This window comes from Watersipora subatra, chromosome 3 (genome assembly GCF_963576615.1).
Source record: "Watersipora subatra chromosome 3, tzWatSuba1.1, whole genome shotgun sequence".
NCBI classification, from domain to species: domain Eukaryota; kingdom Metazoa; phylum Bryozoa; class Gymnolaemata; order Cheilostomatida; family Watersiporidae; genus Watersipora; species Watersipora subatra.
In genome coordinates, this window is record NC_088710.1 from 67075325 (window position 1) to 67090179 (window position 14855).

Genomic DNA, 14855 nt, shown 5'->3' on the forward strand with positions numbered 1-14855 from the left:
TAGTTCGTTATAGCTCTTCTTCTATTATGTCAAGGTTGTTCGGCAACCCATTGGGAAGTAGCATCAGTTAGTTAGAGTTTGTATTCGCTAACTAAGCCTTGTTTATCTTGAGAGAAAATCATAAAATGCTTTAATCGTTACGATACACTGAATAATGCAGATAATTTTGGAATGCTAATAATTAATGTAACGGTTTAATTTTGCATAAATACCGACCGTTCACAACAATCGAAACGTCTCTAATGTTTTACAAGGTATTATAAAGCCTATTACAAATTTAACCAATATAAAGCTTTGCGTTATACGCTTATTGTCGATTTACGTGAATTATCGTCACAAAATGTTCGTATAATATGTATCACAATACTTGTAGGCACGCTGGAAACCATCATCTGAGACGAATCTGATCTAATTTTTCACACCCAAGGCATTTCTCCAGACAAAAATTTTCCCCACCTACTACCTTACTGTTAAAAACTACCTGTAGTTGTTGTGGGATTTGCATTAGACTTTAAGATGGATGTGGTTTATGCAGTAAAGAAGTATGTTACGGAAATGATTGATCAAACTGGAGCTGGCATGAAAGTACTACTTATGGATGATGAAACTGTGAGTTTTCAATTTTTATGCATTTATTGTCTAAAAATATTACATTCTTGCAAATTTATTACATTATTCAATAATGGGTATCATGATCATTTTATTTCACCGCAAACTCATTAAAATATTTTTCAATTTTTCACTGATTAGGCTAATATGTGGTGAGAATACTGAGAGCTGACAAAGTAAGCTTCAATCATTTGTTATTATAACCTTATCTTCATTTTGCTTAATGTTATACTTCTACTAATTGATGAAATAAAACACGCACGCACGCGCACACACTGTATGGTATACATTATAATTGTAAAAATATAGCACTAATCTGTATTGATAAATAAATCTGGAGGATGCTTGAAAGCTTGTAATTGCCTTGGAATCATTTAGATAACTTTTAGGTGTTTAACCACCTTGAATGATTACTGTAATTGTTTGCAGATCAGTATTGTCAGTACGGTGTACGCTCAGTCAGAAATATTGCAAAAAGAAGTCTACTTGTTTGAAAAAATTTCTGCTCTGTCAAGGGAACCAATGAAGCATCTCAAGTGTATAGCATTTCTTCGACCTTCGACAGATAATATAGCCTTGCTACGCGAGGAGCTTCGCAAACCCAAATATGGGCAATATTATATTTGTGAGTTTGTAGACTATTTTTCATCAGTTGTAATGAAGGACATTGTCAAGAAATTTGAAATATAAGTGGAGGTGATCAATTATTAATGCTACCAAGTTCTTGACTGCATGTTGTTCTAAATTTTGATAGAGTTACACAGATGCAGCCACTTCTAATGTTGAAAACTAAATTACTGCATGAATTAATTGCATTTCTTTTTCTAAACAAAGATTTTATTATTCTCTGTTGACTAGACTTCAGCAATGTCGTCAGTAAGCAGGATGTGAAATATTTGGCGGAAGCAGATGAACAGGAAACAGTAAGAGAAGTACAGGAATACTATGGGGACTACATTGCAGTCAGCCCTCATCTCTTCTCACTCAACATCGTTGGCTGTAAGGCTGTGAGTATGTGACCGATGCTTCCCATGCTGTCGTTTTGGTGCTGCAGCAATAAATTAATCCATTAAAAGGATTTACATCCTGTTACTGCAGTTTTTTCATAGAGTACGTCGCTAGACAGCGCTATTCCTTGTAGGCGAATCAGTGGAACCGAAAGAGCTTACAAAGAGCTGTTGAAGGCCTCACTTCTGTGCTTCTATCACTCAAGAAGTGCCCGACCATTAGATATCAGGCCAACTCTGATCTCACACATAAGCTAGCTGAAGCTGTGCGAGTGAGTTATGCTTCTTTATAACTCTCCACTAGTTTTCAGTATAATAGTTTTTTATCATAGTATGCTTCAGCTTGCTAAGGTTTATCATTTACTAGCTACCATTGGTTTAATAACCTAAATAAACCTTTAATGCGCTTGGATTCTGGCTACAATTGTTTTATGTCACTTAAATTTATTATTTAACAGTATTTTTATTAAATAGCTCTATTTGCTGTATTTTTAGATTTTTATATTATAGACGGTTCCCTACTTACGAACATTCGAGTTACGAACAACGGTACATACGAACAGGTCTGCGCGTAGGCACTACTCAGAAGCACCACCCAGCATCCACCTTTCTCTGCCCAGTTCGTTGCAGTGCATAGGTGCATGAACGTATCTCTAGTGCGCAAAGAACGTTTTTATTTTTACTGTACGTATTGTAAAGGAATTTGCCGGCCTTTACTTGGCACGATCTAGACTAATAAATAAAGAGAAGAGAGTGTATGTAGTTTCATTCAGCTTTTAATTAGCGAAGGAAATTTCACTAGCCGAGGAGCGTACGGCTATCTGCTTAACTAAATGAGCGCACTCCTTTATATACAATAATATCAACCGTTCTGGCTAACGGCAAACGGTAAGAACACCGGCTAACAAGGTGAATAAATAGGACCGCTAGCGCGTTGTTATGACAACAATATAAGTGACGACAAGTGATAGTGTTATGACGGTATATCAGAGATAACAATAGCATAACAAGTGAAACAACGATATAATAAACGAACAACACATACAAAAAATAAGACAACAACGATAAGTGATAGCATAACGATTAAAACAACAATATAATAAAAAGGACAAAACATACAATAAATAAGAAATGCAGTGTCATGGCCCGGCGTCCACCAAAGTATTATTTCCATTTTATTAAATTTTTATTTAGTGCAAACCAATACAGGTTACTTATACAAGCCTTAAACATACTTATATAAACCTTCAATCTACTTATATAGGCCTTAAACATAAATTATAATACAAAATATAGCACTGAAGCAACTTACGAACAAATTCACCTTACGAACAATCGTTCGGAACGTAACTCGTTCGTAGGTTGGGAACCGTCTGTATTTTGCTATACAGTGCACCCTCAGGATATGATGTTGATCCGTTCCAAGGTTGGCATCGTATGGTGAAAAATTCGTATATAGGGGTATAGAGACCATTGTAATTATACAATGCAAACATCCCTTGGTAAAAATTGTCAAAACTTTATAAAAATGTGTACATATTGAAAATTAGTAACAAAATAGTATATTAACTTTAGTGATTATAATTACCTACAGTAACTATATTGTATTTAGTGTATTTTAATTATTATGATTTGCAGTAAAATGCAACATTATAATGTGTGTACCAAATGCAGTACGTACGGTAAGGAGTTCTTACCTTCAAGACATATGTATAACATAAACTTTGAATTCACTTCAAATAAGTTTAGCATACTAAACTCATACTTAAAACTAAGTTTTAGTATGGTATGTATTTTTAACTGTTTTACTGAATCTCAAATTTTTATCACAAAAATTTTATCCTTTATCAGTTTCTGTTTTCACTTTCACTGTAACATTTAGCGTGTCTGGTTAAAACTTTTTCAACCTAGTTCAGCAAAGAAGGCCAAGCAATGCAGTTATCGAAAGCGGCCTCTCGCACACTTGACCATTTGTGTCATTTTTCGAAAAGAAAAATGACACTTTATTTACTATACAGGATGTACATACCTTTGGAGTAACGTGACTTTAGCTGGTACATGTAGCGAGTAGAGCAGAGAGGAGGGAAAGACGTAGCAATGCTAATTATGTTACTGTACACTTGAAAATAAATTTAATACGTAATGAAATGGAATTTTTTTAGCAGGCTAAAAGAAGTTGTCTAGTCCTGTCCAATTTTTCTACTGGTTTTAAAACAACAAGTTTACCATTTTTGGGTCATGAAAGGCAGAAATTGCCAAGAAGACACAGCTTTCCCACCGGTGCAAAGAGTGCTCTAAGAAAGCAAACTAGCTTGTTGCAACATAGAAGCTAGCCTACTTGGTCACTTATTGAAGATGATGCTTGCTGGTGCACTATAAATGCTGGTGCAATGCAGAAAATTGTTAGCTAGCTAACGCTTGTAAATGGATCTAGAGAAGGTTGTACAGTAGCTTGTCTTGTATGAAATGTGCACAAGAATCAATGTAACCATACATACAGAAGTTGGTACGTATTTATACCCTAGAGGGCAGGGCTTTAGCAAATTCTAGAAAGTAGGGTAATGTGGATGCGTCAACTATCTTTAGTAGCTAGTTATATATGAGTTACATACATATGCAAAGACATGATTAAACAAGAAAGTAAAACATAAAATCAAAATGAAATAAATAAAACAAAATAAAACATAAAATGAAATGAATAAAACATGAAAAAACATGCCACACAAAGAAGATGAATAATGATATACATTATACATGCATTGTACAGTATTGTTTTTATATACCAGTAAGTACCACATTAGTAAATTAAACACTTGAAAATTTTCTGCCGAGGTAAGTTTTTTGTATCTTCTACTTCCTCGCTACCACTGAATGGTTGCTCCTCTTGAATGCTGATCCTGTGCATGGCCCCCAACTCCTTCAAGTCGTCAGTCATAGGCTCCTTCTTGTGCTTGCTTTAAAGGAGTTCTTAATAATTGCAATTGTTGATTGGTTGCCATCATATTCCTTAGTAATATTAACAATACGGGCGCCTTCTTCCTATTTATTTATGACCTCCAACATTGTTGAAGAGGAAATCATTTTTCCTTCGTCTTGTAACGTTTGTATCAGTCTCAGATTCCATAGCTAACGAATTAAATATAAATACCTGTAGTTATATACGTATGCTGAATAAAAGTTTATAGTAAAAGGGAGTATAACACTAAAAATGAATATTTGCTCTCGCTTATGTACTTTTCACAAAATTTCCCACGTGGAATGCTGACTTGAAAAAAATTGGTCATCGTGTCTCTTCTAAACGTTGTGAAAATGTTTTCGGTTAATCGCATTTCGGCATCTTTGTTATTTCGACGTACGTAATAAGCACGCCGACTGCCAAATTTGAACTAGGGCAAAAAAATTTTTGAATTTGTATGTTAACATAAAAGTTGTATGATGAGGTGAAAATCTCACCATGTTCAACTTCGTTAGGTGAAAAAATGGTATATCAGGGTAATCGTATCCTGAGGGTGCACTGTATTAGAATTTTTATATTCTGCTATCAAACGGTGCCTGTCAGCTAATTGCCTGTGAGAATGAATATACAGTAAACAGGAAATTTTGTTATAATAGCAAATTCAGCTTACCATCTAATTGTCTATCAGAATGTAAGATTTTACATGTAATACCCAAGTTCTGTAACTCCTCTGTCCTGAGTCAAATGCAAGGATTGAGTTCCTTACTCTAGTTGTTAGACAAAAACACTGGATCTCATTTTTCATAGATAGTAAGGGTGTTCAAGGAACTAGTCAGGCAAATTAGTTACTTCACAGAAGGTTTTGAACAAAAATGTTTATAATAATATGATTTGTTATCATGGTATCTCAGCAAATTTATGTATTTTATAATTAAAACTATTTAATTTAACTAACTAATTTATTTCAATTAATTATAAGGTAAGATTATTTGTACTGATCAACTTATCTTATCTAGTCGCACTTTTTTGTACCAATAATAAGTAGTTACTAGCATGAAGTTGGCAAAATATTCATATTTAAATGCTAAACATCCAATTTCAGTTATGCCTAAGTATGCTTACATTTACCCTAGCTGATTCGTGAGCTCTCATGAGTATTGTTGACTGAGACGCTACATTTACCCTAGCTGATTCGTGAGCTCTCATGAGTACTGTTGACTGAGACGCTACATTTACCCTAGCTGATCTATGAGCTCTCATGAGTACTGTTAACTGAGACACTATACAACCCGTAATATAAAATAACCTTTTAGCAAACGATATCGAAGGAAGCATCTCTGTTTGACTTCAGGAGGACAGATGTACCTCCACAACTCATTATCATTGACAGAAAAGAAGACCCCATAACTCCCTTACTTAATCAGGTAAAACGTACCGATAGATATCTGGTCTGTTTGTCTGTTGAATTGTTAAGGTCGACTATGACGGGTGGACAGGACTGTAAAACAGTCTCAACAATGCGGTGCTGGTTGCTAAGCTCACTTTGAACCAGGAAAACTCTTTGAAGATGAGTTTTTTTTATGGCTGATGTACACCCTTCGATAGACCTGCTTCATTTTGGTGGAGTTTTGCGAGTTGCTTTAATGATTCAACTAAAATTGTCATTTCAAAAAACTTGTTTCTCAAAGTCACCTGTGTTTTCAGTGGACATATCAAGCAATGGTCCATGAACTACTCACGATACAAAATAACAGAGTATCTCTAGCTCATCTTACCAATGTTTCTAAAGAGCTCCAGGATGTTGTTCTGTCCTCTGAGCATGACGAATTCTATGCAAAGGTTAGTTGACTAAGTTCTACTTTTTACCAAGCTGTAAGTTCTATACTTCCTACAATACTCACTTTATACTTCCTACAATATTCACTCTATACTTCCTACAATATTCACTCTATACTTCCTGCAATACTCACTTTATACTTTCTACAATATTCACTCTTTACTTCCTACAATATTCACTCTATACTTCCTACAATATTCACTCTATACTTCCTACAATATTCACTTTATACTTCCTACAATATTCACTCTATACTTCCTACAATATTCACTCTATACTTCCTACAATACTCACTCTATACTTCCTACAATACTCACTCTATACTTCCTACAGTATTCACTTTATACTTCCTACAATATTCACTTTATACTTCCTACAATATTCACTCTATACTTCCTACAATATTCACTCTATACTTCCTACAATATTCACTCTATACTTCCTACAATACTCACTCTATACTTCCTACAATATTCACTTTATACTTCCTACAATATTCACTCTATACTTCCTACAATATTCACTCTATACTTCCTACAATATTCACTCTATACTTCCTACAATATTCACTCTATACTTCCTGCAATACTCACTTTATACTTCCTACAATATTCACTCTATACTTCCTACAATATTCACTCTATACTTCCTGCAATACTCACTTTATACTTTCTACAATATTCACTCTATACTTCCTACAATATTCACTCTATACTTCCTACAATATTCACTCTTTACTTCCTACAATATTCACTCTATACTTCCTACAATATTCACTCTATACCTCCTACAATATTCACTCTATACTTCCTACAATATTCACTCTTTACTTCCTACAATATTCACTTTATACTTCCTACAATATTCACTCTATACTTCCTACAATATTCACTCTTTACTTCTAATCACTCTATACTTCCTACAATATTCACTCTATACTTCCTACAATATTCACTCTACACTTCCTACAATACTCACTTTATACTTTCTACAATATTCACTCTTTACTTCCTACAATATTCACTCTATACTTTCTACAATATTCACTCTATACTTCCTACAATATTCACTCTATACTTCCTACAATACTCATTCTATACTTCCTACAATATTCACTCTATACTTCCTACAATACTCATTCTATACTTCTTGCAATATTCACTCTATACTTCCTACAATATTCACTCTTTACTTCCTACAATATTCACTCTATACTTCCTACAATATTCACTCTATACTTCCTACAATATTCACTCTACACTTCCTACAATACTCACTTTATACTTTCTACAATACTCACCCTATACTTCCTACAATACTCACTTTATACTTCCTACAATATTCACTCTATACTTCCTACAATATTCACTCTTTACTTCCTACAATATTCACTCTATACTTCCTACAATATTCACTTTATACTTCCTACAATATTCACTCTACACTTCCTACAATACTCACTTTATACTTTCTACAATATTCACTCTTTACTTCCTACAATATTCACTCTATACTTCCTACAATATTCACTCTATACTTCCTACAATATTCACTCTATACTTCCTACAATACTCATTCTATACTTCCTACAATATTCACTCTATACTTCCTACAATATTCACTCTATACTTCCTACAATACTCACTCTATACTTGGTTGTCTACAGAATTTTGCTTCTAATTTTGGAGAGATCGGCACTAAAATTAAACAGCTTATGGAGGACTTCCAACGGAGGTCTGATCAGCAGTCCAAGGTTGAGTCTATTGCTGACATGAAAAAATTTATTGGTAAGTCTTGAGCTTCACCATTTCCTTTTTTGTCAACACTCTCTGACAACGCTGCCTCATTAGCATCTCTTTAACTATCTAGGAAAGTTCAGATTTATGGCCCTAGCAAAGTGCTTGATCATGTCTTCATCAATTTACTGACCACTTTCTCTTGACCCTTTTATTTCCTTTTTTGCTATCAAGCTGCCAGTTCACCAGAGTCAATTGGTTTAGATATTTCTGTGTGGTTCTCGCATGAAAATACAATTTATTAAACTATTTTATTAACTTTTATCAAGTGATTGGCTCAAGTCAAACTCTTAGAAAACACTCTGGATGGCTTAACTAACAAGACTGATGACAGCACCCCAAGGTCTCTTTCAGTTCTCATGCCGTGTAACTATAGCCTGCCCTCACTTTGGTAACTGTAATCGTCTACCTTCTGCTATGCAGAGACCTACCCTCAATTCAAGAAGATGTCTGGTACCGTGTCTAAGCATGTCACGTTAGTCTCTGAGCTGTCACGACTTGTCCAAGCGCACAGCCTCATGGCTGTGTCTGAGTTGGAGCAAGAAATTTCTTGCCAGGGTGAGCATGGCAAGTCACTGCAGGTAATTTTTACATATATTACGTGTAGCTGTCTAACGCATGGTTAGAAGTACTGGGTTTTGAGCTGTTGTCAGAAGCCGGTAGTGTTGGTTGTAATACATTATAATTTTTCTGCGATATACTCTCTCGATACACTCTGCGATATTTATATTCACATATAAATGTCAATGTTATTTTACTTCAGGAGCTGCGAGCCCTTTTGAACAATGACAAAGTGCGATTGGTAGACAAACTACGTCTTGTGATGCTCTATGCTCTCAAATATGAAAGCCATGCCAACAATGATGTGCACGCACTTGTTGATATGCTTACTAAGAGAGGTCTGCCTGAGAAAGACCGCAGGGTGAGTCACTCGTAATTTGTCTCTAACAAGTCGGTGGCAATTTATCAATCTGTGCGTTGGAAGTTGTTTTTATCTAAATGTTATTTTGAAGTGTGGTAACGCAGCTAATTACTGTTGCTTCATGACCCGCTCAGGGGTGACCCAGGTTGGAGTGTACCGTGAGATGGATATTTTTCAAGAGCTCTCATCAAGTGAGCCACTTGATATATAGCCTAAAATGGGCTTCTCTTTGTGGGTCACTCCGTGTCAGAAAAGAAAAGGAAGCATAGCTCTGCTTACACATCTTCACGCGGTTTATAAGACATCCTTCAGTTGAATAGCTCCTCTTTCTAGTCAACTGCTGTACTTTATTCAGCTGCAAATCCATCATATTTTATGTTACTGACAATGTTCACACATCTAACTTTGATGAAAATTCACTATATTATTACATTTATAATATTTTCAGATATTATATTGTATTAAAAATCAAATAGTTCAGGTCAAACCTGCTCCCATAACTAATAAAAGTTTTAGTTCTTTTGTTATGAATGCTTATGCGTCACTCCTACATAAATTTCTCTGTCTCATTTGGCACAAAACATTAACAATTTTAATGAGTTAGTGTGAGTTCATGGTTGCGCATGTGTGAGAAACTGAAAATAGAAATACCTCCCGACTTTTTATTTGCATATAAAAATCAGCCTAACACGCATTTACCCACAACTTACCACGCTGGCGGTGTGAATACTTTTATTACCAATTGTATAGACAATTCCTGTCATTCAAGTAAGATTTTGCTAATTTTGTGGATTGTTTGATTTCAAGTGTTTATGGCATCCTTGGGATGTTGGTTTATATAACAATGGAAAATGTTGCAGCAATTAATTTGTGCTATAGGGATTGAAAGGCATCGATTAATGGTTGCTAGGCTAATGGTACCGCCCACTTTACTAAGCTGAAGGTACCGCCCACTTTGCTAGGCTTTGCAAATAGCAATGACCACGCTTATATTTTTGCAGACTTAAAACTATTGAATTACTATGCAGACATAAATATATTCGCTCGCCCAATCTTATCTTATTTGTATATTCCAGAGGTTAGATACTGACAATTGGTAGCCTGCAAAAAACTTTACAATTGCGCAATTTTAATTCTCCGAGTTACCATTAGATAAAATAGCTTAAATGTCATTCAGATGGTTGGCTACATCCTGGACTACAGTGGCCAGCGGCGTCGGAGTGCTGATCTATTTGGAACCCAGTCAGCCATTTCCATAACAAAAAGATTTTTTAAAGGCCTGAATGGGGTGGAGAACATCTTCACACAGCATACACCCCTACTCTCTGGCTTGTTGGACCAGATATCAAAGGCTAAGCTCAAAGAATCACAGTATCCATTTTTGACCTCCAGCGACCTCAAAGACAGGTATGGATGTACTTGAAGACCTGCACTGTATGTAGTATCATTTGTCAGCATTTTAATCTATTTATTAAAACAGTGATTTTATGTATATATTTTATTAAAATTTCAACTATTCTCTTTTGTATTTTTGTCCGATATATCAACTTTCTAAGCGATACCTTGCAAGATTGACTCTCACTCGCCAAAACTTAACAAATTGACAGCGAAAGTCATCATTCTGTAGGCCTCAGTCTGTAATCATATTTACGGTCGGTGGCACAACCTATGAGGAAGCCAACGCTGTTTATAACTTTAATAAGACAACTCCAGGTATGAAGGTTATTCTCGGAGGGACTACTATACACAACTCTAAAAGGTGAGCTTATGTTATGTTAGCCCATCGCACTCTCTGCTATAACTAATCTCATTAAATATTCGAGTTGCCAATTCCTCATATGTAAAGTAGTGTGATTACCTTTGATATACCCATAAATAACCATATTTTTGTAATAAAAAAGGTAAAAATAAACATTTTATTGATTACATAAGTCCAACACATTTATAAAACATGACATGTTTGAGCTCAAAAATACTAAATGCCATTCGATAAATTTTTTTGTGTATTTTAAAAATGCGTTGGTAATTCCTGACCTATACGCATGTCCTACCGTATATTCATCATAGCTTAACATATTCTACCATTATTCAGTTGATATATCAAATTCTGGTACTAAACTGGCCATACAGATGTGTTCCGTTTCCGCTACACGATGTTTTTCCTTGCGAGTTTAAACACCCTTATTGATACACTTTGGCATCCGTTCCAATAGGGCTGCACTTGATGTTCAAAACTGACATGTTTTTTTAATTTTTGCACTATTAATGGTGAATTGTATATAAAATATAGCAGCTTGTTTCTGCTTTAAGCTCGTGAATGCCTTTAGAAGTTTTATAGCTTAGCTCTTACATTAACGTCTATTAAGAGAGCCTTATTGGATCCTTATCTAAAGATCTCAAACTATAGAATGCAATTCCTTAATAAATGATCTCTTGCCCATTAGCCTGTCATTGTCTGAGACTCCACTAAAGGAGCTCTCAACCTCAACCCTTCTCAAATAAAACAGACTGATTTTAACAGCTGCTGACTAATTTGTTTCTTTTGCGCAATTTCATGTTTTACGTTATTAGCATATATTTTATTTGATGCTAAGATATTCGATGTATTTCATGCTATAATAATATGCATATCTGTAGCCTCATTGTAGTGGCTCTCTAAAGGCTGTTGCTCGCCGGTTATATTTATAGGACATCAAACTGCGGATGCAGATAGTTAATTATTTTTTTAGATTTGTGATGATTAAATAATAGTAATAGTGTGATACGAGGAAATCATGAATAACGAGACGAGTGTGAGAATATTTCTGAGGCAGGAATGCGTTGGCTCTACCTACGCTCACGTAACCGTAATCTATTTTCACACGTAAGAGATTATCCAGGCTGATCTTATACGATGCTACGGCATTAGGCGTGGTTAAGTGAGGTAGGTTAGAGTTATGGTTGTCATGGACAGTGAGACGAACTTCAAACAAAGAGATTTGTACAGATTATAGACTCTCGCTAGGGATATATATCATATCTATTTGTCTGTTCTCTAATTAACAAGTGTCTTTAAATTGCCTATAATTGAGCCTTCAGACTTGTAAGTTCTATCATAATTTAGACTTTTCTTTGTGTTCGGCGACAGGTTGACAAGTTACGCACCCGTTTTCTATATTATTAAGAAGAAAAACTCGCATAGTTCTGAGAAATCTTAGATTCGAAAATAACAAAAATTTAACTCATGAAATCGAATGTGTATTGGCTATGGTATGTTATTTTGTGCTGTGAAAGTGGATTTATCTTCTCATACTACATTTTTAGCTGATTTGAGACAAAGAAATAGATGTTATTTTCCATTTCCTCAACTATAAATGGTTGCATAGCATCACTACAGAGAGAAAGCTGTTTGCACTCTGATAACATCCTGTGTAGGATTGATGCTTCAAAGGTGTTTATTGTTATGGCTATGTATTATTTGAGTTGTTGGCCTATTACTCCAGTTAGATATCAGTATTGTATGGTCACTCCAGCTAGCCACCAGTATTGTATGGTCACTCCAGCTAGCCACCAGTATTGTATGGTCACTCCAGCTAGCCACCAGTATTGTATAGTCACCCCAGTTAGCCACCAGTATTGTATGGTCACTCCAGCTAGCCACCAGTATTGTATAGTCACCCCAGCTAGCCACCAGTATTGTATGGTCACTCCAGCTAGCCACCAGTATTGTATGGCCACTCCAGCTAGCCACCAGTATTGTATGGTCACTCCAGCTAGCCAACAGTATTGTATGGTCACTCGTACTATACAACAGTGTGTATGGCCACTCAAGCAAGCCTCCAGTATTGCATGGTCACTTTAGCTAGCCACCAGTATTGTATAGCCACACATAAATCAACATCCACTTACACAGTTGTGAGTCTGGCAACATGATTTTTGTAGCATGTTTGGAATAATTTTCATGGCTCATGCCCTTGAAGTGCATCACAATGATTAGTATTAATGTATAATCCTGGCACCCATTTATAGCATCCTCTAGTCTGATAATAGTCTTTACTGTCATTCTTCTCTTGAAAACTTCATGTAGAGATAACATAGTTTGCGGTCACTTCCACTACCTCTTTTTGATGACTCTTGTTGACAGTTCTCTGTTCTGTTATGCAGCCCAGGAACTCAGTATCCTTCAGCTAAAAATCTGTAAAAATAACTTAAACATACATGTAGCTAAAGGCTTGACTATTAATAGATATCATCTCTTGATGTTGATGTCTGTTGTAAGCCAGGTACGGTGTACGCTGTCCTTAGACCAAGAGTAAACTGTACCAAAATGAAATGTTACTCTCTGTATCTCTGCAAGGGTCAGCGTTCACTCTATTCGTTAGTTGCTGCTTAGCTTTGTTCTCTTTCAGCTTCTGCGAAGAAGTACAAGAAGCATGCACAGGTGCTGTGATCCATCAGAAAGATGGTGGAAAATATAGAATGACGTGATGCTCCGCTGCCGCTGTTCATCTACAGTCATCTCTTTCATTCTTTGTGCAGTTAACTGTTGATTAACTCTGCAGCCTCCTGTTAGACTTCCTTAAATATTTTATATATTACTAGTGGTATTTATTTATAGAGATTGTTGAAAGCTCTCATTGATCTCTCCAGTAGATTTAGCCCCAGTGATTTAATCCAGTGATTATTCTCCAGCACTGATCATTCTTCATTAAGTAGTATGTTTGCCAATTTTCCAGTTTAGCTGGGATGTCGTCATGTACATGTACGTGCTTTGTGATAAAGTTTCCTCAGCAGATAATAGTCTGATTTGATCATCATCCAAATCGTAGAGCCAGGAATATATCATGTAATGACTGAACCTTGCATATCATTTTAGCCTATAATTATACCTTATCTCTGTTGTTACTTAGATAAGACATCATTGTTACACATATGTACTTGTTTCACTTTAAAAAATTTGTACCTGCAAGGCAGAGGATATGTGGACACGCTTCTTTGGCTCCCAAGTTCAGTTCATACAAAGTAGTAGAATATATTTATTTTGTAAGATATTCGCATATCAAGTTATATGTGCGCATGAAAATGAGATGTGGTAAAGAGATGAGATAATATCTCATTATATTCATACATTATATTCAGATATTATCTGAAAATGAGAGTGAAAACCTGGGTACTACAGTATATGATATTATCAAAAACACTTCATAGAGATTAGGTAGTTCACCAGTAAGCTGAACTTTGAAGGTTCCTTCATGGTACGGCTGCAAACAGTCTGGTAGGATGTGCCAGAGCTTAATGAACCAGAAGGCTGTAAACCACCTGCCCTCATCTGGCAGTTTGTTTATTAACTGGTTGCTGTAAAGGAGGTCATTATTCCTCAGGAGAACTCATCCAGATAGTTTAAATAAATGATGCAGGTCTGACAATACTAGTGTTACAAGGTATAAAAGAGGAGGCTGTAGTTTCACCATTCTCACAAAATGCAGCAATTGCTAACCATGCTTCCTCCCAAGTCAAATACATCACATCTAAAGCGCTGGTAGATGTTGATGGCGTTGTTAGAGTTTGTATGGGTTGCTTCTGACACCAGGAGGCAACAATCGGTCAAGAAATTTTTGTTGTTCTGTTTAAATCGGGGCTTACGATATAAGGATGAGGAATGGTGATACAGCGTAGGTCCCTCATCGCTACTATTATGTCTCAGGCTATCCACCCATTACTTACTTCATGTACCACAAACAAAATATGT

At 35.7% G+C, this 14855-nt stretch overlaps 1 protein-coding gene across 1 annotated transcript; it reads left to right on the forward strand.

Moving 5' to 3' along the window:
• The first annotated feature begins 68 nt into the window (after positions 1-68).
• On the forward strand, positions 69-13743 carry LOC137389655 (vacuolar protein sorting-associated protein 45-like). Its single transcript, XM_068075721.1, has 13 exons — positions 69-254; positions 374-609; positions 1039-1234; positions 1468-1616; positions 1751-1888; positions 5886-5996; positions 6277-6411; positions 8076-8196; positions 8629-8786; positions 8969-9127; positions 10305-10534; positions 10755-10886; positions 13516-13743. Exons 2-13 carry the CDS (start codon positions 517-519, stop codon positions 13592-13594), a joined length of 1701 nt encoding a protein of 566 aa, XP_067931822.1. The 5' UTR covers positions 69-254; positions 374-516; the 3' UTR covers positions 13595-13743.
• The last annotated feature ends 1112 nt before the right edge of the window (positions 13744-14855 follow it).